Genomic DNA, 25,395 nt, shown 5'->3' on the forward strand with positions numbered 1-25,395 from the left:
CTCACCTGTTTTCTTGCGAGGAAGCCCACCTGCCCGATACCTCTGGCTGGCACTCGCGAGGATTTTTTTCAATCACGGACGGACAGGACAACTTGCCCGCGTTACAGAAAACCGGAGAGCTAGTCAATTCAGTTTTGAAAAGAAAGATAAAACGCTTTCTTTCCCCTCGCCAACTGGATCATACTACGCCCGACGTGGTGAGCGTGCAGACAAGTCCTGAAACAACAGCAGTAGTTTTTACATGGACACTGAATGAGATGGAATTTTTAAAAAAAAGGCTGTGATCAACAACGGGTCAACTCGAGATCTCGGGCAATGCCACCACGAGAGGAACTATCTTCCTTTGTTCTCCAAAAGGGTTCTAGGTCAGTAGACTAAATAGAAACACAACGACTCACATACAGCGCTGAGGAATTTGTGTCGGTGTTGCAACACATAGTGGAAATGTAATACGTGCCGTCTCAGAACCGTCTGTTGTCTGACTTATCTGTTCCCTCTGGCTCTTACTTTTCACCTCCCCCAACGCTCTTTACAGTTTTATCAGTCCTGTACACCGGACAGGATTTCTTAAATTGCGGTGAACATTCTGCAAGATAACTTCCCTGAGCAGATATAGAAACATTTTTTTAAAAAGGCTTTCCTGGCTTTTGTTAACAGTGACAATTACATTGGCATTAGTATGCACGATGGAAGCGTATTTCAGATATATTGAAGAAACCTTGGTCTGAAACCTCAAGAATACAAATTAATGTGTGTTAGAGAGGACCGACCTCCGACTGGACAACGTGGGTTCACTCCCCCGCTGACACGCCTCAAAGTGTCCTTGGGAAAGATACTGGAGCTGTGGTGGTCGCATTCAACATTTATGATGCCCTTCCTTCTCAAAGGAGGATAACCGGTCATTGAATAATTCAATGTGTATATTTGAAATTGACAAGAGAATTTTATTCACAGGCTCAAGTTTGTTCTGCGGAGTTCATCGGTGCTGAAAAGACGAGTCGATCAGCGGAACGGTCACGATTTGGATTCATCGTTTTGAGCCATCCGTCACCTGCTGGTGACGGCTACAGGGAAACGCTGAGATCCTTTTCTTTCAATTCCTCTGTCAATGATGTCAGAATCACTTTGGGGTCCCGGCAACATGATCAAGAGACGAAGAGATACTCAAATAAAACAGTGCTGATGGGAGAAAAAAACGGTGCGTTTGAACCGCTTGTATGGCGCCGTGTCCAAATCCGAACCACGCAACTGAACTGGGGAGGGGTTAGATTACAAATCGCAGAGCAACTAAAAAAAGGTGGAGCGCCAGGAAACGATCTCTTCCGCCCTCGACAACCGGCGACACACTGTTCCACTTTGTTTGCCTGATTAACTGGAGGCCGAGCCGCGGAGGGGATCAATAAGCGCTGGCCTTTTCTTTTTTTGTCGTGCGGCCGAGCGCTGTAACCCTGCCTCTGTGCCCTGCCCACTGCGCGGCCTATTATGTGATCCGAATCGATGCGCGTCGGTAATTGGATATTGGAGCTTCTGTGGCAAAGGCCCTGAGAGAAATCCATGGCGAGTGCAACGCATCAACACTCCTCCTATACTTAGCTGCCAGGCAGTACGCGTCACAAGGGTTCATATTATCCATTTCCTTCGGCGAAGAGATAGAGAAAATATAAAGCTGTTTATCTTCCCCCCAGAAAGAGGCTGCTAATGTATTAGAGTGTGTGTGTGTGTGTGTGTGTGTGTGTAGGTTTGGAGGCGTCCACGGAGCTGCTGTGCCTCTCCCCGCAGCACAATCCAGATCCTAATCTGTTCTCTAAGGTGGGAATCAAGTCTGCCAGCACAACAACTGGAATTCGGCTCCATCCACACTAATACGTTTTCATTTTCAAAACTCCCGTTTGAACTCTGCGTCCACACGGCGCCCTTTGAGAACGCATGTCACGTGACCATTCACGTGACGACGTAGACAGGAAGCAGAATGCCACAGCACAACCGCTGCTAGTACACAGACGACAAAGCAAGTGACGCTTAAAAATTCATCATCCGTGTTGAAATTAAATGACCGGCGGCACTGTTGTCATCACGAGTGTCATCACGGACAGTCGTGGATGAAGACGGAGATGCCAGTCAAGCCTGTGGAAGGAGAAAACTGACTGATTAACAAATGAAGAGCCAAACATCTATATTTAAAAAGGAGGACGAAGGCCTGGTTTGAGGAGCGCTGCAGGGGCAGAGATTCGGCCATCTGGCGCCGTCACTACAGAGAACGGAACCATGGCCTCCCCTCTCTCTCCCTCTCCCTCTCGGAGCGACGGCGCCCAGCAGAGCGTAAGCTGGCTCCAGGAAGATCCAGGCACCATTCCACCACATGTCCATGCTAATCACCCCCAACAACCGCTACCCAGATGGAGCCTCTTTAGAAATCAGACGGCGTCCATAAGGCTGCGTGATCCCTTTTGTCCGTCTCTATTGGAATGAGAAAAAAAAAAGGCATGTTTTCATGGCGGCTCGCTTTTCCTCAAGCGTGTCCCCTGAGTTAGGTAAGAGAATTACGAGAGGGGGGACTTAACCCAACGAGCCTCTCCACTGGGTGTTTTTCACACATGCAAGATTTTAAAGTTAATTCTACCCTCAAGTTTAAAAGAAGAAAAAAAACCACCTCTCCACTCTCAACAGTGAAATGCTCTTAACTAGATTAGCTGGAAGCTGCCTTTACATGACATCACTTAAATTCTCCCTCGCAACCTCAAAAGATTAGGTCAACTGGGAGTTCCCGTCTGACTTCCCTGAGGAATGCTTGGCAGAGAAAGAGTGTGTGGGGGAGTGTTGTTGTTGTTTTTTGTTTTTCTCTCCCTCATTAAATACACATGACAAAACTGCATGGCCCTTGTCTGAGTAACACCAGACCGGCTGAGTCACGTTCAAGCCACTGCAGAATACCGAAAGAAAAAGACGGTGGGAAGATACACAACATGATTCTTTTTTGCAATGTGGTTTCAAAAACTTGCATCACTGGGCAGAGACACGGCGCTCCATCTGCTGTAGTTACTCTGTTATTTTCTGCCAAAGCTAGTTTCCCTTTTAGATGTTTAATGATACAATAAAAAAAAGAAAAGAAAAAAAACCTCAGGGTAGAAACGTTTTTTTTCCATCTCATTAATTTATTTTCCCCTCACATGCCGACGCGATGCTTTATGTCGTTTGTACCAAATCGGATGGGACATTTGAGGCCTACTGATATTTGAGAGTTCATTAAATCTGGTGACATACAAGCCGCAGTTGCTCACTTTTCCCCATTTGTCGCTCCGACCCGGGAACAAGGTCGGACCGCGGCATCGAATACACGGTCGCATCCTCTACAATACGTGCACTCTGGCGGTTTCAGAACTCAACCCCTTGATGGTTCCGCGGCAGTCTTTCCGCCCGAATTGTCACAGCACGGCCCACGCGGCCCACTTTCAAATTGGGGCCAAGTGCAGCCGAGTGTTCACCGCCTGCGTTTGGAAGAGAAACCCATTTTTGTGGCCTGGGTGGAAAGAGTTGAGCTTGTGCACCAATCGCGTGGGATTGAAAGGTCGCCCGTTAGGCTGCGAGAGCTACATTAGTTAGCATTACATCATTACTAGTCAATGATTGTTGAATCATTTATTAAACGTAGTGAATCCTAATCCTTGCTTAAAATCTGCATTTACATGTTATATTTTAATTTTATATTGGCTATTCCCAATGCAAACACTTAACATGCCCCATTTAATGTGTGCATTGGGTCTAAAATCAGCTTTTTTTGCTTATGCCATGTCTCTTTTCAGACATTTTGTATTTCTTTTTCATTGTTTCGCAGACTAGTGCGTCTTGTTTGGTTGTTTTGCATCTCTGTGGTAGTTTTGCGTCCCTTTGTGTCACTTTGTGATCGTTATGTGTCTCTTTGTGGTTGTTTTGTGTCACTTTGTCGTTGTTTGTGTCTCTTTGTGGTTGTTTTGTGTCTCTTTGTGGTTGTTTTGCATCTCTTTGTGGTCGTTTTGTGTCTTTGTGGTCGTTTTGTGGTCATTTTGTGTCTCTTTGTTGTTGTTTTGTTTCTTCTTGTTGTTGTTTTGTGTCTGTCTGTCATTTCCCAACAAGAAGCGTTAGCAGTAACCCCCCCCCGGGCCTGTGCCCAGTGGGTCCGTTCAGTAATCCGTCGTGAGCAGCAGCGCACGTGTGATCATTCATTTACAATGAATGAATATTGACCTCAACTACTATGCCATTCATTTGCCTGCTGCATTAAACAAGGAACTACTTAACCGCTCTCCTATTTGTTCTGTGCAACTTTACAGCCTCACATCTATTTATCTCGCTTATGGCAGACTGGGAGATGTCGTCTCCTCAATAATATCTGCAGACGACCCAAAAGCTTACAATCCGCTGCATGTAGAGGCAGACCTCTTCATCTGAAAGGAGTATTTCCCCCTGTTTTAAATCAATAACATAGCAAAGCATGTTTTGAATGGAAATGTGGAAATAGCAAGTCAATACAAAGTTTGTTTTCAGCTGTGTGTCTGTTAAACAATAACCGTAGAGCAGGCTGTGTGAGGTGGAAGGGGCCGAGATGTGAACTACCACTTGATTATATATCAAAAGCAAAAAGTGCTTGAGTAAAGAAATGATAAAACAGCAACGCAGTGTAAAGTCCAATACAATCTCAATTTACTGTCCGGCAGGTGTTTTTTCTCAAGTCACCTTTACCAGGAAGCAAGAAGGCTGAACATTAATCTCTCTGTTGCAGTCCTATATCTGCTTTTATGGAAAGTGCTTTTATGCGAGCACTCGTCTCATCTTCTTGTTTATCAGATGATTTATTTTTATTTTTTACTCAAGTGATTCAACAGCATTGTTTGTCTTTTTTTTTTTTTGGTCCTGGCCAGTTGCCGTCAAAGTTGCCATTTTTTCTACTTTTATTACGCAGAAATGCAATAATAGTCACCGGCTCCTCAAATGCCCCGACGTGCGTAATCGTGCTTTATTTCGAAATGCGTTAAGCAGCTTTAGAAGAGACAGATGTTCACACCTGGATCAACACGAGACAATTGTGTTAAGGGTCTAAACTGGGGATTTAGAGGGTGAGAGTTTTATAATAATCAAGAAGCACTATGGAGAAGTAAAGCAAGTCATATTTTTTATTTTGTTTTTGGAGGAATAGTAACAGTTTAAAGTATATTTTTTACACATCAATGTTCACCCTGCACAGAGGTATGATGTGTCACACACACACACACACACACCTCAACTGCTCCAACACTGTGGGCCGTTCCTCTGAAGACATTAGGGATATTTAGACGTTGTGTTTGTGCAGCTGACACACGGGGGTGCATACCAATTCCCTTATTTGATCCTTGCTTGACCCGGGGATGAGGGGCTTTTTTACCGGACAGACACACACCTTTTTTTTTTGGAGGAAATCTGTAAGTGACTGGATTCTTAAGCGGATCGGACCGCTTAGGAACAGTTGTATTACATTGTTGGAATCATTTGGAAAGCACATACAAATAAATTAAAAAAAACTCAAAAGCAACAACAGACGGACCACCAGACTGCCGACTGATTCCAGCTGTTCGTCATCAACAACAAATACGGACATCTTCGTCTCATTTTGTCTCGAAAAAAAACAAACAAGGAGTTTCCTCAATTTGCCCGGCGTTTCTCAGTGGGAGGATGCAAGTGAAAGAAACATGGATACGGTTTAGGGAAATGGCATGTGCCCACAGATGAACTTGATTTTAAGAGTATAAATTCCTTTTCAGCTTACAAGAACGTGTCACGAGTTAATCAGCAGCAGCTGGGCAGAAACACTTAAATCCTTCACTGCTTTTTTTTTTTTTTTACACTTCTGTTTCCAAGAAAGGGAATTTTTACTTTTAAGCCAAGACTGTCCTTCAACTGGACAAAGTTCAGGCTCCCTCCTGTTGAAAGGCATGCACATCCGCCCTGATCAAGTGACCTTGAACAGAACACGGCTCTGTATTATGTGATCTTACCTCCGTGTGAAAAGTGGTACGATCCCCGACAGATCAATACATTGCTGCGGCCTCTTACACAACCCCTGGGATTAAAAAAGGACCATTATTTATTCATTTATGTATTTTAACAACCTAGGTCATGTTTTCATAGCTCTCGCCATCATTCCTGTTGGTTATGATATTCATTTTGCTTGTAATGAGTTGATCTGTGATCTGCAAGGATCCCCTCTCGCGGTTTCGGCACGTAGGTGAACGGTGGATTAACAATGCAGTTTATACATCAAAGTGCAAATAAACTTTTACTGCTGATCGTTAACGGAATGTATTCATTAAAAATAAGCGATCGGGAGACTCGGTGCTTTCTAGTGGCAAATCCTGATGACGGTACATTGTAAACAACAAATCTGTGTAGAAATTGGCAGGAGGAGCTAAAAATCAAGTTGTCAAGAAGCTTGAATAAATATAGTAGCTGGAAGGAGGCGTTTTCACAGCAATACTAGCGAGGGCATTGAGATCCGTTTAAGTTAGCTTCCAATCTTTTTTCCTAATCATTTGAAGTGTGTGTTTTTATGCAAATAATCACTCTAGATGTCAATAAAGTAAAAGGATAAAATTTTACATCTTTGACGGTTTACACCAAGGGTGGGCAAACTACGGCCCACGGACCGGATCTGGCCTGTCTTTAGTTGTTAACGAGTCTTACCTGATTATATTCAGGTTTACCTGTAAGTCCAGGTAGTTACAGAATGTGTCTGTCTGTAGTTGTTAACGAGTCTTACCTGATTACATTCAGGTTTACTTGAGGCAAATGAAAAATATCACTATGACCCTGAAATTCTGTCCCTTGTGTTATTATTTATATTTATATATATATATATATATATATATATATATATATATATATATATATATATATATATATATATACACACACACACACATACATACATACGCACACACACAGACACAGAATGAAAGCAAAACTACAGAGCAAAATCACACTATTTTTGATTGAACCAATCTATGAACTGTCAGAAACAATGGATATCAGGGGCCCCAAGAAAAATGTGCACACACATTAACAAGAGTGACACTCCCCTTGGGGCTTAGCCCCCCTTTCTTGGAATCCTACAAACGCCCCTGCTCTCCATCCATCTGATACTGGCCCGGCCGGTCTGTCAAATTTTAAAAGTCAATATGGCCCCTGAGCCAAAAAAGTTGACTGACTGGATTTTAGACCAAAAAAAGATATATACATACATACATACATACATCGTCTGTGACCAGCCTACTGCCCTGAACTGTTCCTAAATCAGTGTGAAAGACAGACTACATGCCGTGACACTGGACAGTTAAGACAAAGACCATTTCCATCCCCTCAAGAAATAACAGTTTTGGAGCCAGTTGTGGAAATGTCAACCCACAAGCCACACACACACATTGTCACAGTTAAAGTTAGTTAAAAAGCTTTCCATGACCTTAGGAGCAGGATTAGCTCACACAAAAGGGTTAGGAAACCCCTGGCCTGGTCCCGATTCCCCCCCCCCCCTTGTCAATCCCATTAGCTTCCAGTGGCAACGCCCCGGCTGTGCAGCACGGGACGTGTCCCTAACGAGCTCCATTAGCAGTATTACCTGCATCCGGCGCACGCTGGGGTCACGAGGTCAGCGCTAGATGGAATGCAGAGATTAAATTACCCCTGGGGGGGGGGGGACACTGGCGGGTGGTTGTCCTCAGTTGTCGCAGAAGACACAAACAAAAGATTTCAGAATAAGGTGGGCTGGCATTCAACACGCCGTTTTGTGGTTTGCACCCTCACTCTGATCGTATTTCAAACCCGACAGAGCTCTTTGAGACGGGGCTCAGCCCGGGGTTTACGCTTCCAAAAGATGAATACTTCTATTTCAATGAGAGAGATATATACTTCCACTGTTAATATTACTTGTATTAGTATCACTACTTCAAACAATAGCGTCACACTTTGAACACCCCTTTGATGAACGAACAAACCAGTCCTGCTTTCTGTTCCGTCAGCGCTCCTCTCCAAACACATAGGCAGCTACCGAAGAACGCTGAAAAGCTACAATAATAAAAAGAGACCGATTTGTTTTTTGTTTCTCAAAAGTCGATGGAGACCAAAAGTTACGACCGGTACGAAACAAAGCTAAAGTAGTAAATAAAAGAACTACACACCAGATCTGGTGACACGCCATCACATAGGGTTATTGTTGGAATATTATGTTAATACAGGGCATTCTTCTGACAATGGTTGTGTGGATTTGAAAGTTTGGTTCAGAAGAATTCTCGGGCCCCTCCATAACCATGATGGAATAGTGGAAACCCTGACCTCCACGCTGGTGCCGCACTGTTCAATCACGGCTTTGCAGCTATATAGTCGTTGGGGATGTAGTATGAATAGCAGAATCTATGAAAATAAAAATCATATTCAAACCAGCGCCTGCAACTTGCCGGTAGGAGCCGGACAAAGAGGAAGAATTCTCGCTTATTGAGAGTGGACACACGCGCACGCGCACGCGCACGCGCACACGCACACGCACACACACACACACACACACACACACACACACACACACACACACACACACACACACACACACACACACACACACACACACACACACACACACACACACACACACACACACACACACACACACACACACACACACACACACACACACACACACACACACACACACACACACACACACACACACACACACACACACACACACACACACACACACACACACACACACACACACACACACACACACACACACACACACACACGTCATCCCAAAGGTATTCACAACCACCTCACCAACAGTAAGAAGAAAAAAGAAAGAAAGAGAAAATCTAACACACACACACACACACACACACACACACACACCTCGGTCTTGTCGGTCTTGGAATAGTGGAAACCCTGACCTCCACGCTGGTGCCGCACTGTTCAATCACGGCTTTGCAGCTATATAGTCGTTGGGGATGTAGTATGAATAGCAGAATCTATGAAAATAAAAATCATATTCAAACCAGCGCCTGCAACTTGCCGGTAGGAGCCGGACAAAGAGGAAGAATTCTCGCTTATTGAGAGTGGACACACGCACACACACACACACACACACACACACACACACACACACACACACACACACACACACACACACACACACACACACACACACACACACACACACACACACACACACACACACACACACACACACACACACACACACACACACACACACACACACACACACACACACACACACACACACACACACACACACACACACACACACACACACACACACACACACACACACGTCATCCCAAAGGTATTCACAACCACCTCACCAACAGTAAGAAGAAAAAAGAAAGAAAGAGAAAATCTAACACACACACACACACACACACACACACACACACACACACACACCTCGGTCTTGTCTTTGACACGCTGCCCGAGGCGCTGGATTCTGGATATGTACACACATTTGAGCTCCGAAGCAACGGTGCTCATTAAGCGTCCAAGGTAAAGAGGCCTCGCCATCCTTATAAAAAATCTTAAATGTTCCCCGTCTACTCGCTAAAACACAATGTGGAAAAAGGATAAATCTCGTCTCCGTCTGCACAGAACTTCATGTGGAAAGAAGGCCAAACTTGAGAAAAATAAAAACAAGTTTTTTTTTTTCTTCTTCAAATCCCGGCTTTGGACGCGGCCCGAGACTCACCCCGACATTTGCTGCTAGAGCGGCTACTTTCAGATGTCCGTGACATGGGTGCTTAAAGTTCAGCGCATTCATCAGTTACTCTGCGAGTATCACTATACACTTCCTCGCTGTGAGCTGGAATAATGCTTGGAAGGATGTTTCCACTTATTAGACACTTGAATGCATATTTCCCCACCCTTATTTGTTCAGTAGAGTCATCCGAGTGCAAAACAAAATGATTAGATGCCAGTAAACCGTGAAAAGGCGCCAGGAAAATCCTCAGAGAGAAGTCCTGTACCAGTAATTAGCCAAAACACAAATATATTTTCTGTGTACGATTGCAAAAGGGGAGCGATAAAACTGCACATCCTCACCTTGGAGACAACAGAAGCAGCAGTGTTTCTGCTTGATGTCATTTCCGGTACCTCAACCGGCACCAAAGACCCACGCAATGCATGAGCAGAACATGTAAACTCAACACATTTCTGGGTTTTGAACCCAGGGCCTTCTTGAGCCGTGCCGGCGACTAAAATCTAAACGTACCCCATAACGGTCTCAAACCGGCTCGCCCTGAAAACCTCCACCCTGAAAACCGTTAACAATCTCAAACCAGAAAAACCCACGTTGGAAAACCCTTGAAGCCACGGCCGCCGTGCACACGCAACATGTGGTCAAAGTCAAAGTCATAGATCCAGATGTCCACTTGCCGCTTCATGGACGCTCCCCACCGACTGGCTCTCTTGAGCTCTCCAGAATGCACCGAGGCACTAAAGGTATACACCGGAGGACAAACTGGGATCGCTGCCCGTGTTTAAATCGGGATGAGGGTCCGTTAGAATAAAGCACTTCCCTTTTTATTGGACGTTACTCTTTTCCGATGTGGCGGGGTTAGTGCCCCGAGTCAAACATACCGGGACTAACTAAACTCAATTTAAGAAGGCATTAATCAGGAGCAACGAGTGTAGTCGCTCCACTTCCCCTCGTCTTCATTAGGCCCACTGACTCAAGAGTGTGAAAGCTGCACGCTCCCTGACCTTTCCGCTTATCATGAATCACACGCGACTGTTCTGCTGCCAGGGTTTGGTTTAACCCACCACCACCACCACCCCCCCCACACACACACACACACACACACACACACACACACCCTTGCGAAGGATTCACACAGTGGGACCGGGAGCACGGATTAGTGGGCGGATCAAAGCGAGCCATCCAGAAACAAAACATGGAATGTCTTTGCGTTTTTGATATTTACTATTTTGATGGTTGGAGATATTTACTATTTTGTTCGTTGGAGATGTGGTTTTTCCAAAAGCAATTCTCCACGTGGACGCTACTCTGGCGTTAGATAAGGTAGGCACAACGAGTCAAATCCGACCCCGTTTTCAGTTTATTTATCCACACAAATGTTATCTCTCGAATATATATATAAAAACGCAAAACCATCGGCCCTTTCTTGCTCCAAACTATCGTCATTATATCGGCCTTTGATGGATTATCAGAACTGAGTGTGGACGACATTTCTGTCGATGCACTGCGTGACGCTTTACCAATCGAAACACACGGGGGGGGGGGAAAGAAGAAACACTTACCAAGAAAAGAGGCAGCCAGCAACACAGCGTGAAAGCCGGCCAGGATGGATGCGACACACACCCACGCACACACACCATTGCGTTATTGTGACAGAAACTGGGCCACGGGAAGCGTGCCGAGAATATCAGACTACTGTGCTCCGATGGGATCGCGGGTTTTTTTTGGCCTGAGTGCAGGTGTTGATACCCGGAAAACACTGTGCAGGCAGGGAGGGGGGGGGGGGCGGGGGGGCAGCCCTGATCTACCCACAGCGAAGGTTCCCTGACTTCCATCACCGCACAGTGAACGAAGGGGGCTCAGCGGTGCTTCAGTGCACACTGAATGAGTCAACGTTTGAAACAGAGCACTTGTGCTCCACCGCCGCGGTCGTGTCAACTTCCCGCGCTCAACCGACACGTCCTCACGTTGGCTTTTTGGAAATCAAGAGGAGAGCGTGAGCTTCAAAGGAGGCTGAGGCCATTCCCAAACCTTCTAAAACAGCAATGCCTCTCCCTCTTTGAAAGGACTTGCGGTGACCTTTACTCGGTCGTTTGCCTCCAAACCCTCATGAAAAATACGACATGGGTAAACGCAAGCTTCCCTGGATTTGAAAGGGAAACCCGTACAGGTTCACTGAATCGAGGAGATTGGCGGCCCGAATCGCTCGTGACTTTCTCCCGAGGATTTCGCTCTACTTGTCCAACTCCGCGTGATGCTGCCACTACAGCCCGACGCCAGAAAATGTTCAACAAAAAGCAAGGGAAAACAGATGAATATCTTTGGTCTCGGATTGGATATCGCTCCTTAACCGGAAGCAAAACCGCGTCAAATCCTTTTCCCCTGACAACAGGATGCAGCGCCGGTGGGAACCTTGAGACGTCCAAAACAGTGACGTGTTTGGAGGAAGACAACAACAAAAAGCAGAAGACAAAACAACAAGAGAGCGGTAGCTCCAAAACAAATATGCTTTTGTTGCGTGGCACGCGGCACCTTGCTCCTTTCGCACATCTGTTGAACTGCACCATCACACATACACTGACTGTGGCTGTTCTTGGGGTGGGAGGGTGGAAGTGGGTTTGTTGTAGACAGGAGGGATTAAATCTGTGGACTATAATCCAGGAATGGGATGCTGTTAAAAAAAAGAAGAAGAAGATTTCCAAACCTCACCAAAACAACATGGAAACCCCAAGGTGTGAACGAGAAGCAGAGCAGTGCGTGTGCGTGTGTGTGTGTGTGTGTGTGTCACATCAAAACAGCCCCATCATCTTGCGGGTTGGTAGTTCGCAACTCACCTGTGACATCTGGGGTCTGAAATTGATCTCCTTTAGGTCCACCGAACCCGGCGAGAGGTTGTGCAACATCTGGCACAGGAGCACCCCGTCTCGCAGAGCCTGCGCCAGGTCGAAGACGGCGGCCGAGGGCCACACGACCCGGTGGTTCGGGGGCAGGACCTTGCAGTCTATCAACCACCGCCCGCATTGCCTCCACTCCTCCATAGCGGTTCCAGGGGTTGCGGGGTGGAGGGGACTCCCCGCACACACACACACACACAAAGTATCTAAGCCGAGTCCCCGAACTGGCTCGCTGGCGGAGCAGCTGAGAGCAGCGGGGAATGGGAAGGGGAGGGAGGGGGGGGTGTTGCACGGCGCTCGAGCAGCCACGCTACGATCGGCTCCCTACCTGCGCCCGGGACTTGTTAATCATTCGCTATCAGCTCGATTGATCAGGCGATTTCGCAACCGTGCGTCACCGCGCTTACATTCCCCCCCATCCCAGAAGGACGCACGTCGACTCCCCCGTCTCCGGCGACATGGGGGAAAGGGGAAGGCTCGGAGGAAAGAAAAAAAAGAGAAAAATAAAGACTCAAATCATGACACGGATCCAGCGATGCGAGCAGACCACAGAGACGTGCTACGTGAATTTTCTCCTCTTCATTCTTAAAAAGTTTGCTTCTCATATTCCATCCACCTGGGGCGGGGAGGGGGGGTTGGCAGGCGATCCAGCAGCGGCTAAGAAAACAGCTGGAAGCAGCGGAGGTTTTTGTCATGTACAGACTTCACTGTAGTGGCTCACATTGCAGTGAAACAAACAGCACAGCTTCACAATACGATGTGTGAGAGGGGGTTGGGGGGGGGGGGGGGGGAACAACAACACACAGCGTTTCAAGTCCGTTTAGTGAAACCAAAAGCCCGGAGTCAGCGACCGGACATTTGCATTTAACGTTTCCTCGGAAGTTTAACGTCCAAAAAAAAAAAAAAATGTTTAAAAAAAAGCAATAACAAGAACTTCCCGTAATATCCACAGCAAACAATAAAGAGGGGGGGGGAGAGAGAGATAACACACACGGCAGGGTTTGCACAACGGCCGGAACCCTCTTGTCCACACAACACACGGGCTGAACAACGCTCTCCGGCAGCGGAAGTATTTCCAGGAGGACCACAAAAAAAGAAGAAGAAGAAAAAAAAGAAGGAGAATAAACACCAGTGTTTGCGTTTATCCGGTATAACGCTACTTTGTTTGGCGCCCCTCTGCACGCCCTACAATTGCGCTGCTGCTTGCGCGTGTGTGTGTGTGTGTGTGTGTGTACAGCTTGGCATGTCTGTGATGTCTGCCTCCCTTCCGTTCAGGTCCTCTCTCCCCCTCGCTCTCTCCCTCTACCTCCCTCCTCGTTTCCCTTTCCTACGGGGGATGTTTCCCGACTCGCGCGAGCTGCACCAACGTGGGGAGAAAGCGCCCAGCTTGTCGCGCGACGTTGAATTAAGTGGTGGGGAGAGGGGTCGGGGAGGGGGGGGGGGGCGAGCTCGCACGTGCCGATGACCTCGCGCAAAGGTAAAACTTGCCTCGAGTGGCAATATGTTCCGTTAAAGTGGCTCCGTACTCCCAATAATGTGGGTTTCGGGGAATATCTTTTTTTTTTTTTTTAAAGGGAATTTGTGTATGCGCCCTCTGACGGAGGAAGCGCGCATTGCACGTGCTACTGACACGAGGGGGTTTAAAGGGCGACAGTTCACAACACCAACGCCATTGAGTGTTGGGCAGGTGTGCTTTGGCAGGAAGTAGCTAGTGGCTTTCAGTACAATCCGCTCACTGTAAAGTGGATTGTTGTGAGCATTTATGTGATTGTATTAAAAATAACGATTTGGGATGTTTTGATGTATTTGTTATTAAAGGGAAAGTCCTCTCCCCGATGTTGTGTGTCACATTTTATATTATCACGTAGGTCAAGTAGGTCAAGTAGGTCTACTGCACAGCCATTTCTTAAAAAATCAAAACACAAAAACAGAAGTAAAAAAAACTAGGGAGTTGAGTTTGAAAGGCTTGGGCAAGAGTATATAACTAAAAGACACATTAAAGTTGTATTGTGGGAAATGTAGGATCCATGTTTTTTTCTGGAGGTTTACCCATAGACACTAAAAGTCATGATAATGTCTTGGCCTCTGCCGCTTCAATTTTCATCATTTTATTTTAATCGCTCTCTTTTGCAAGTCACTGTGCACTCACAAAACCGCTGGAGTGGCCCTTTAATGCAATTACGGACCCCACCAGAGGCATCCACACAGGTACACAAACCACTCAAGTTACCATGGTTACTGAGCGGGCCACGCCTGAATGATAAACATAATACAAATGTATTTATTCATTCATTTATTTATTTCCTCGGCCAGTTTTGGTTCTTATATATATATATATATATATATATATATCATAAACTATATGCGACCACACCTACTCATGAGGTAAATAGATTGTGTTTGTTTTTAGGTGGGATGTTAAAGTAAGATTGTGGTTCAGTTAAAAGTTGTGGTTAAAAATATTTTTTAAAACACACCATACAAACCACTACACCGGTTACGGATAAATATGATTGGCTCGTCATGACTTCTTCCAGATCATACCTGTGATTTGTTTGGTGATGCCATAAAGTCAGAGACAACACTTTGGAGGTGGCATGTGTTCATGCCATGTTCGTATTTATTCCAAGGGCAGGCCTTTAGAGCAAATAGTTAAATTGCTGAACGTTGGAATCTGTTATAGCTGCTTTAGTTTGCGAGTCCATGCTATTGTGCATTCGCTGGCTCGCCGTCGCACCGGGAAAAGAACGGAGACCCCCTTCTCCCTCATCTTCAACAGACTTTCCAATGTCAGCCCTTGTTAGTAAAATAATTTTAAAAATTGGTCAATTAATCACTTAATCATCGCTAAAATCAATATGCCACCTGTTTCTTGTTAAACGTTCGCCGTCATGTCTCATTACTCGTCTCAACCCTCTGTCATAATCGTCCCTTCTCACCTTCAGGTTCCCTTCGGGGATGAAACGCGTTTAGCAAAAATGATCTCCGGGCATAAAATAGAACGACGCAACAGCAACGTCTGACGTTATGAGCTCCTCTTGTACCTGAATGAGGATTTTTGGTTTTTTTGGTATGTTTTTAACGTTATCAAAGCTGGATGTATTCATGGAGATCGTGTGTTTAAGTACAAGACACGTTCAGGTCATGGATATATGTACGGCTCAAGGATGGATTCAAACGAAAAGTGTCTGAAATCCTGCTTGCCACAGGGAGCGTTTCATTCAATTGCCTAGGCAGAAAGGCCTCACAGGCATATATACGCAAACGACAAACAAGAGTGGGCCACGCATGACCCGTATAAAGAGCCTGTAAGCATAAGTATCAGTTGGAACCAATCGAGATGCCCGAAACAGTGTAAACAGAGCATTTCAGTTTGGACCCAGACTCCTCCCGATCTCCTGCGGTTTCACACATCTACTCGCGATGTGCGGACAGCACAGCCTGTAGAGCCTCAGGCAGTTTTTGCTTTTGTTTACGTGACTGTGGATGTGGTCCATGTCTTTCAGGAGTGCTGGCTTACCAATTCCATCCTCGGGCGTCAGCCCTGGGGGTGAATGAGGGAGTCACAACAACCAGCAGACATGAACGTCAACATGGACTTGCCCGGAGATCCGTTTCAAGTCCTCAATCTACAGAGAATATGCATGCAGTTTATATGCCAACGCATGAACCCTCCCCCCTAAGGAAGCGTGCAGGCAGGCAAATATGATGTTTTAAAACCAGGCTCGAGAGCAAGTTGAAAACCACAACAAAAAGAAAAATGCAGAAATGCAACCAAAAAAAGTGTCAAAGGGGCAGTGTTGAGAGCTGAGAGTTTGGAAGGAGGGTGCTGCTTGTTCCCATCCGTAGATCTGAAGAGCAACGGATCTCAGAGAGGAGCTTTGCTGTTGAGAGAAAAAGAGTATGTGCACTTAGTTAAATCCTCATTTCAGCTACATGCAACGGGGACGCACGCGCCAACGTTATGCAAAACATCTGTGACCTAAAATGGTTAAAGTAACAACCGGCCTGAACGTGAAGAGAGACGGGGTTATGGTGAGGTCGGCCCGTAGCTGATCCAGTAATACTGCTGAGCACGAGCTTATGTGGTCCTGCAGCTCCCACAAGTGAATATAAATGCACATGCAAAATGTATGTGAATGTGATGCAGTGCAGCAGAAACAACACACTCAGCAGTCTCCTCGGATAAGTAATGGTTTTGAAACAGATTAATAAGCATTGTATATTTGGTTACCAATTGAGCATATAAGAGTCTCTTGATTCATCGAGAACACTATTGGCTAATTTGGCTCAGATTCTTGATGGATGTCACATTAGCATACAGAAGTGCATACATGTGCAGGTCACTGAACAAACTTTGATTCAAATTGACTTTTTTTTGCCCTGAATGTTCTTCTACGAGTTGGTGAAAAGAAAATGAAAACCGGAGATCCATTAATCAAAGCGAACACACACACACACACACACACACAGACACAGTCTGCTGCGATGCGTCTTAGGGGGTTGCATGCGTGTGGTCTTTTTAAGCAATCGGCCTCGCGCGTTGTGAGCGATGGACAGGAGTGGCTGAAATGACTAGTTGCCATTGGAGTTGCGGCATTGATCAATCAAGCCACCCAAGGCTGTTCGGCCCGTACAGAGTGGCTTGTTGCGCTGTGGTAGGATGGGGCCGCAGGTCGAAAAGAACATGCTCCCCCCCCCCCCCGAGAAGTGTGCATGTGGTTGGGGCTTCTTCTTTTCCCGCCCAGTACTGAAACTCAACTGATATTCAATTCAGTTTATTTTGTATAGCCCAATATCACAAATTACAAATTTGCCTCAGGGGGCTTTACAATCTGTACACGTACGACATCCCTGTCCCAGGACCTCACATCGAATCAGGAAAAACTCCCCAAAAATAACCTTTGACAGGGAAAAAAGGGAAGAAACCTTCAGGAGAGCAACAGAGGAGGATCCCTCTCCCCGAATGGACAGAAGCAATAGATGTCATGTGTACAGAATGAACAGCGTTACAGAGTTACATAAACACATTACATGAATATGAACGTTTTCAGTCTTATCTTCATGACAATTACTTCTAGCTACACTTTCTTTTGAGGGGATACGAGTGTATTGACAAATAAAGGCATAGTATAATGGCTATATCATCCATCCTTAAATACATTGAAACTGTTAGGATAGTGCATGGTGGCCATCTCCTGGTTGATTTACTGAACTGCAACCCCTGTTGAGCAACAGATTTCTAGCTTGTGTGCTCTCTCTTTATCTCCTCTCTGCCAACACCACTCAGCGCTTCAGTACCACGGTCCTCTTATACGCACACGCGCACGCGCACACGCCCACGTCGAGAGGAGTTGGGCGATGCGGCCCGAAGTGCAAAGCTGGAGGAGTTTGAACCGGTCAGCTTTGTCTTTGTGTGTGTGTGTGTGTGAGAGTGTGTGTGTGTGTGTGTGTGTGTGTGTGTGAGAGTGTGTGTGAGAGAGTGTGTGTGTGTGTGTGAGTTTGGGGACAGCAGCCAGCTGAAAGTGGAGTCAATGTTTCAACCGACAGGGCTTTCTGTCACCGTGGTGCATACTGCTGACTAAGGTCATTTTACACCTACTCTGTTCAACGAACACAAGGCCACGCCTTTGGGCTTTTTACTTTTATTAACAAAATAGAAACGGATGAGCAGATAAATGGAATATTATCTTATTACAACTTCACATTAACAGCATCCAAACAAAAACAACATACAGTACATAATTACATGTGTTTTTTTTTTATTATTTATAATCTAATTACAATCCGGCTGGTAGGTTTTTTTTCTTCTATTTTTGTTCAAACAGAATGGAAAATCTTAATTGTAGCGACTTGAAACACGAGCCATGTAGCCATAATTTTACTCTCAAGTTACATTGTATTTCCAGGTTTGAGAAGTCAGCAGTTCCATGCAACATACCAGTAGGGGTGCCATATGCAACAGTGATGTTCACTTTGATGGATTACTGAACTCAAGTCTTTGCATGTTGACCTTTATACCACACCGTGAAGACACCTGGAGGGGAAAGCACCGTTAAAGCACTGCTAAATGCTGAAAATATGGACTAATATGGACTACGGCATGCCAAACACTGGGGTGGCCCTCTCCAAAAGGTCACGCCAGCGCTGTATTTTAAACGGCCCTGCTTGGAACTAAAATCACCGATGGCACCTGAAGAAAGTGGCAGTCAAACGAAATTCAAAGCGGATGTCAAGAAAAATTAATTAAACAAAACATTTTTTTTAAAAGTACAAAAGAAAAATTGCTACGTGCATTTAGTGCTAAACCGTAATACAAAAGAGATGTAATGGTCAAATATTTCAATATACATTTGACCAACCGTTTTTCTCTACAATTACAAGTGTAACAGATGTGTGGAACCGTGTACCTTTGCTTACCAGCAACCAAAATCACCCACTAAATAGATATTACATTGCCATCATAAAGATGAATATCCATGTCAGTCTCACACAGCCGCCCGTATAACTGTGCAGCGTGCTTGAGATTGGTTTTATTGTTTTCCACGTGACTTGATATCTTTGTGTATAATGATGTGGCACATGAGAAACTTGCTTCTCTTAACTTTAAGAGCTGCTATTGAGTGCATAAAAAAAAAAAGAAAAAAAAAAGATTTGGCTGTTGGGAAGAATATAACTCCATTTGGAAAAAGGCCTGCACTGCAATTAAACAGTGTGGGCAAAATGAATGATAGAGACAGGATATTAAACGCAGACGTTATGAAATGTGCCCCAGTGAATTTATAGCGCCTGATAAGAAACACCAGCGCCCGGATATTACGATTCATAAAGGAAGAGTGAGAAATGCCACACTGAATCCAAATATTTGAACAGGAGCCCAATCCAAAAAAGAAAACAGGGCATGTTTAACAGTTTTGCAGAACTCTCTTTTGGTCACACGGAGAAATAAATAAAAACATTGCAGCCGTCACGAGTCACTGTTTTCCGAACTGGAGTCACTGGAGGTGCAGGCGGCGGATTCTGAAGAAGTGCTGCAGCTGACGGGATGGGACGCGGCGTGACTGCTTTTCTCTGGTAATGGAGGGGGGGAAGTAAAAGGAAGCACCGTGGCCAATTAAATTCTACAGATGTTGCGGTTATCGATGTTTTGTGAGCAACCTTGGAGGTCAAACACAGGGTACCTACTTTGAAATTTCTTGAACTTCTTATACAGACAAGACTTCACGTATTGCTGCAGCTCGCGCAGAGTGGCCGGCTTCAGTGTCTCGAAGTCGATCTCGATCTCGTTGGGGTTGGCGTTGGGATCGCGCGTCGAGGGCTCCCGTCTCTGGATGATGTGCACCACGCGGCCCAGCTTCAAGCCGGGCAACCGGTTGATGTCGAGGCTCAGCTGTTGCTTCTCGTCGTACGTCATTTGCAAAGTTTCGTCACCCAAATCCCAGACTTCGCTTGCCCTGAAATTCCAAGACAAAGCTGTCAAAAGGGTCTCTACGTGGAGGTGGCATACTTTGATAATGCAGTTAGTCCGGTATCTAAAACGTCCCACCTGGAGTTGTAATTCGCATGGCCTTGATGATGCATGCCGTCCTCTTTCTTGTCCTTTTTGTTTTTCTTCTTTGGTGGAAGAGCAGAGACTTCACAGTACGCAGAGAGCTGTTCGCAAACAGTTTGAAGCCGTGTCAATAAAATAAACCAATAAATATATTTTCATTGCATTTTACAGAACCCAGAGTTGTTTTGTTTTTTTAACCAGGTAGCGTGGATGCTATGTCAGCATTTGAAAATAAAGGCAGAAGTTCTGGAGAATTTAGCTAGAGGTCACCGGGGTGTCGCAAAGCAAAGAGGAACTCAAGAGTTAGAGGCTTGTGGGGAAAACCACCTGTTCTTGGACCTCAGCAAGTCGGGTGGGTTTGTCCCGCTCATCCGCCACGTCCGGTTTGTCCAAGTTGTCTCCTCTAAAAGCTGCACTCTTGGCTGGCGATGGCAGCTCCACCGGCACGTCTGGCATCTTTGCAAACCTCTTCTCGAACACACCCTGAAGCAGACGCATGCACAACGACGAAAAGGGAGAATGGAGTGACATAGACGGCCGAGCACAAATTAGTTAATTATGTCATTCAGTAATTCAAAAAGCACCTGAAGTTGTATGGCCTTAGTGACCACGTCATGATGCGGCGGGTTGTATTTGTAGCAATTGGAAAAAATGAGCCTAACGTCTGCAGCAAAGCCTTGTGCGTCCTGGTACTCTCCTCTGTCCATTTTTTCCTGGAAACGGAAAAAGGCAAAGGTCATCAAGACAACAATCGCCATGCCCGGTAGATAAACCATCGCACAGCTCGGACCTTCACGGTGCTCAGATCCATGGGGTACTTGATGATGTGGTGGTAATCGTGGAGCTGCAGCGCTTCAGCGTCGACGGGCTTGTAGAAAGGCCAGGCGTAGGCCTGGCATTTCTTGGAAAGCAGTTCCTTCAGGATGTTGTTGCAATACTGGAGCTGCTCCGGTTCTTGTCCTGGCGAGTCCTCTCCCCGGTCCTCGCTTTCACGTCTCAGACCGGTTATGGCCGCTGTGGCGAAATCTGCGGCGCCGTCTAGCTTGCGCTTCAGCCCTTTCTTCTCCGTTGAAACGAAAAACAGCCACAATAAGGGAAAAGTATTCTCATGATCTGCGATTTCTAACGAATGCGAAGAAGACGTAAACGGCGACTCACTTTTGTGGAGGTCTGTGAAGGCGGTTTGGGTACCGTGGATGAGCTGGAGGGCGTGTCGCTGAGGCTCGGCTGAGTTGTGGGCGTCGCAGCAGGAAACCCAATTTCTGTGAGTGCAAAAATAGAACTTCACTAAAAGGACCCACAGGGTACAGGGTATACAGTTTGAGAGCAGCGCCTTTTCAAAACAGACAAAAAAGAAGAGGCAGAGGCTCACTGATGTAATCTCAGTGCTGATTGAACCATCAAGAGGCTTCAGGGTGGCACGGACTCATCCAGGCCGAAAAATATGCACGCAACAAGGCACGCCAAGATAAACGACTGCAATGACAGTCCCGATGTTTTGCGTAAAAATAAAAAGTTGGTAAATGGAAACGCACATATTTTATGGGAGCTTTAACCTTTTGATTAAATTGAATTCAAGTTAAAAAGACAACATTAAGACGCCTCGCTTGCCTCAACGCTGCCCCGATCTGGCCTCGCATCTAAAGGCTATGTCAATGTGATCATAACTATTAGGATGGTTATTATAATTATTGCCCATCTTATATGATAACATGTAAAGATGATATTATTATTATTATGATATTGCTGTTGAAGCATTAATTTATTTATTTCTACAAATCCTACGTACCCCAATCTAATTGGAATCTATACTCTTTTCATTTAATTACCTATGTGAATGATCACAGAGGTAATTAAATGAAAAGAGTATACTAGTTCATGTTATTGAACTAACTAAACTATGTTTGTGTGTTGTCACATTGCTTCCCATAAAATTAAATCAGGACCTGCATGAGTTCATGCACAATAAAGAAGAACAATAGGTTTGTAACTAAACCAAATGTAAGCAGAGTGGTCTGAAGCAGTGTGGCCTCTTCGTACCATAGACTAAATACAAGAAGGGTTCATGCCGCGTGCGATCTTTACCTGGGGTGCTACTTTTTTTGCCCTTCCCTTTGGCGGCGTGGGGAAAACTCTCCACTTCCCTCTGCGGCATCTGGGAAACTTTTTGTAAGAAAACCTTTTCCACGGCGAGCGCCATCAGCACAATGTCGTCTGTGGGCTAGAGGGCAGAGAGAAATCTGTGAGGCTTTAGGTTTCACGCGAGGACAACCGCCGCGTCGCGTTCCCTCGTCACGGAGCTCCTCACCTTGTTGTATATGTAGCAGTTGGTGAACATGGTGTTGAAGTCCTGCATGCAGTCGCCCGCATTACAGTAGTAGTCGTTCTCCAGTCGTTTCTTGATGGTTCCCAGGTCCATGGGAGATGTTATGATCTTATGATAATCCTGATTGAGGGGGGAGGAGGGGGAGAGAGTCAACGTGGCAAATGGTTATCGTCTTGCTTTTTGTTTCTTACTCCCGCATCTTCGAAAAAGGATCTGAAGAGGAAACAGTGTTCAGCCGCGCTCACTCTCAGTTCCACCTCCTCACAAAGTGTTTGAGATCATCCAGCTAAAATATTATCTTGTTTACAACGTTATCACAACGAATACAAACAACGTGGATGACACCCAAGTTGTAATGAACCAGCATAATTCTTTGACGAGGTATCCGGCCATAGAGATAGAGTTTGGGTTTTATTTGCCCATCTGCGATATCAGCCTCAGAGATTTATAGATGCCCGACAGAGGTCTAAATGCCATGATCTCACTCCAAAACACCGTCAGATTATTACTGTGTATTCCCCAGCTTTAATTGGGAGGAATTAGGTGCTACAGTAGAGACTATTTAAAAAAAAAGAATTACATTAAATTAGTTCATTTGATTAGCAGTTATTCCATAATTAGAGCGCCTGCTTATAAGTATTAAGTCATTAATTAACTACTAGTATGTAAGTACAGGTATAAAAATTTAGTTATACAGGTATACGGTTATTTCAGAAAATTCTTACAGTTATTTGTTTTGTTAGGTGTATGAGCCTCTACGCTCACTGTGTTGTGTTGCTTAAATGGGATGAAGATTGGGAGGCCACCGAAAACCAAGGAGGGAAACAAGAAAAAACTGGCGAGCACAAACGACATCAAAGGCGGTAACGAAAGAAAGACAAAAGAAAAAAAGGAAGACGTAAGGATTTGGAAGCCTTTTTACTTTGCAGTGAAAGAAAAGAAAACGGACCCCTTCCAGCAAGGCGAGACACACACATGTATGACATTTCAAACGGGTGAATGAAGGTTACAGTGAGAGTTCATCTGCACAATGAAATGTACCTAGTTCTGGCATCAATAGCCAAGAGGTCACTTGAATTTGGTTGTGAATAAGTTTTTGCTTTGTCCATCAGAGCCTGAAAGAAAATGTTTTTTTTTCGTAGAAAATATACACCTGCTTATTATCAGGGATAATTCATCACAATTTAAGATAGTAAAATAACAAATACCAAAGTCTAAGTCTAATATATATATGTTTTTGTACCTCTTTTTTGAACTAACAACAAGCACTACACACTGCAATGTGTTGTGATGAATTTTGGATTGAGAGCATCTTTTACAAGCTTGAAGAACACTGAAATACTCTTTCACACTACTCACTGGGAGCCCAAGAGCGACTGCATCAACCGGCTGGTGGAAAGGCCAAGCGAACTGGTGCCGCCACAGGGATTTGATCACGACATTCTGCATGTAGTGCAGCTGGTTGGTCCTCCGGACTGGCCCGTTAGGATTGGTGACCGCGGGAGGCAGCGGGTTCGCAAACCGCGATGGGTCCGGCTCTGCGGACATGGCGGCGGCAGCTGGCTGGGACTCGGTCTCCAGACAGGCGAACGCAGGTCTGTGTTATCTTCTGTGAATTCCGTTGCTCTCGTCCGTCAACTCATCAAAGGCTCCGCGGGAACGCCAGCTCACTGCATTCATAGTTTTCATGCCAGCCAATGTGATCTGTGGACCAAAGAAAACAGAGTTATGAGAGTGTGGGAGGTCAGAGATCGATCCTGTGGTGCAGATATATATACACAAGACAAGTCGCTTTCACTGACAATGTGATGGGATGGAACTACGGCTGGACCCAACAGACTCCATGCCATGTTGAAGCTGTCGACTCTGAGTCCAACTTGTAGTACGAGACATTTAAGCTGAAAAGACATTTAGGAACAGCTCACGTGAAACATTTTTGGAGAAGCCAAAGAGGGCCTAATAGGGATGACTGAAGTGTTTGTTCCACTTGTTTATCGTCATCTTATTGCTCAACTCTGGCTTTTCCCTTATCTCGGTCAAAGGTCATCAAGGCAGTGATTGATTTTAAAAGGTAATGTGTGGAAGCTTCACATGTACGTTACAGTACAGTGGGACATTAACTTACAACAATACATGCCAACGGCGTTAACCTCGTGCCGTTGAGACTCGACATACAGCAACAAGAAGAGCTTGAGGAAACAAGCCGAAGGACTGAGCAAACGTTCAGTTGTGGAAGCTGTTAGCTTAACTCCCAGTAGCTAGCAGGCGAGAGTGCACGTGCACAGCGGCATCACAAGTCGCCGTTTGAATAAAGTCTCACGTTGCCTACTTGGGAGTCTTAGCATACGCAAGTCTAGTCAGAGAGTCCCTTGCTTTGCTTTGAGGAGGTCAAGTTCCGGCTCAAAGTTTGAACACGGAGCCTTGGCCGAGTAACCTTCCAGGCTGGTGTTAACCCTTATCCTCACACAGCGGTAACGTCAACGGTCTCGCGGGGGAGGGTGTTGTGTATATATGTTATATATATATTATATATAACTAGCTATATATGTGTATATATATATATATATGTATATGTATATATACACACTAGCGTAGATGTCCTATGTATATATACATATATATATATATATATAGGACATCTACGCTAGTTTCCTTTTCCTAAGAAGGCACGTTGAGTTAGTAAGCACGCACGCAAGCAAATAAACAAACAGGTAGAGAGCACCCGTCAGACCAACTTTGAAACTTTCTGACCGAAACAACAAACCTGACGCCAGGAACGCGCGCTCCCTCCCTTCTTCATCGGCAGATTGTAAGCCACCTTTGGGTTACACTGCCATCTACTGTGCTGGAGTGTGTTGGCTCG

At 45.4% G+C, this 25,395-nt stretch overlaps 2 protein-coding genes across 8 annotated transcripts in view; both read right to left on the bottom strand.

Moving 5' to 3' along the window:
* Window positions 1-13,415, bottom strand: part of LOC117740356 (guanine nucleotide exchange factor VAV2-like) — a 164,120-nt gene extending 150,705 nt beyond the window's left edge. Inside the window, 1 exon segment of the mRNA XM_034546712.1 lies at window positions 12,595-13,415. Within this exon segment, the coding sequence (XP_034402603.1) occupies window positions 12,595-12,798 (204 nt within the window). The 5' untranslated portion in view covers window positions 12,799-13,415.
* Window positions 13,416-18,283: 4,868 nt separating this feature from the next.
* LOC117740295 (bromodomain-containing protein 3-like) lies at window positions 18,284-25,379 on the bottom strand. Of its 7 annotated transcripts, XM_034546603.1 has the most exons (12): window positions 24,658-25,269; window positions 24,335-24,430; window positions 23,892-24,236; window positions 22,515-22,652; window positions 22,292-22,427; window positions 21,365-21,468; window positions 20,997-21,269; window positions 20,791-20,919; window positions 20,534-20,689; window positions 20,201-20,307; window positions 19,840-20,108; window positions 18,284-19,725 (listed from the first exon to the last, which is right to left on the bottom strand). In XM_034546603.1, exons 3-12 carry the CDS (start codon window positions 24,078-24,080, stop codon window positions 19,622-19,624), a joined length of 1,605 nt encoding a protein of 534 aa, XP_034402494.1. In that variant the 5' UTR covers window positions 24,081-24,236; window positions 24,335-24,430; window positions 24,658-25,269; the 3' UTR covers window positions 18,284-19,621. The 7 variants fall into 7 exon arrangements, with proteins under 7 accessions (XP_034402494.1, XP_034402497.1, XP_034402492.1 ...); XM_034546606.1 differs by lacking the exons at window positions 24,335-24,430; window positions 24,658-25,269 and adding an exon at window positions 25,297-25,379 and having other exon boundaries at window positions 20,997-21,266; XM_034546601.1 differs by lacking the exons at window positions 24,335-24,430; window positions 24,658-25,269 and adding an exon at window positions 25,297-25,346.
* Window positions 25,380-25,395: the final 16 nt, after the last annotated feature.

The sequence above is a fragment of the Cyclopterus lumpus genome, chromosome 12, assembly GCF_009769545.1.
Source record: "Cyclopterus lumpus isolate fCycLum1 chromosome 12, fCycLum1.pri, whole genome shotgun sequence".
Lineage (NCBI taxonomy): Eukaryota > Metazoa > Chordata > Actinopteri > Perciformes > Cyclopteridae > Cyclopterus > Cyclopterus lumpus.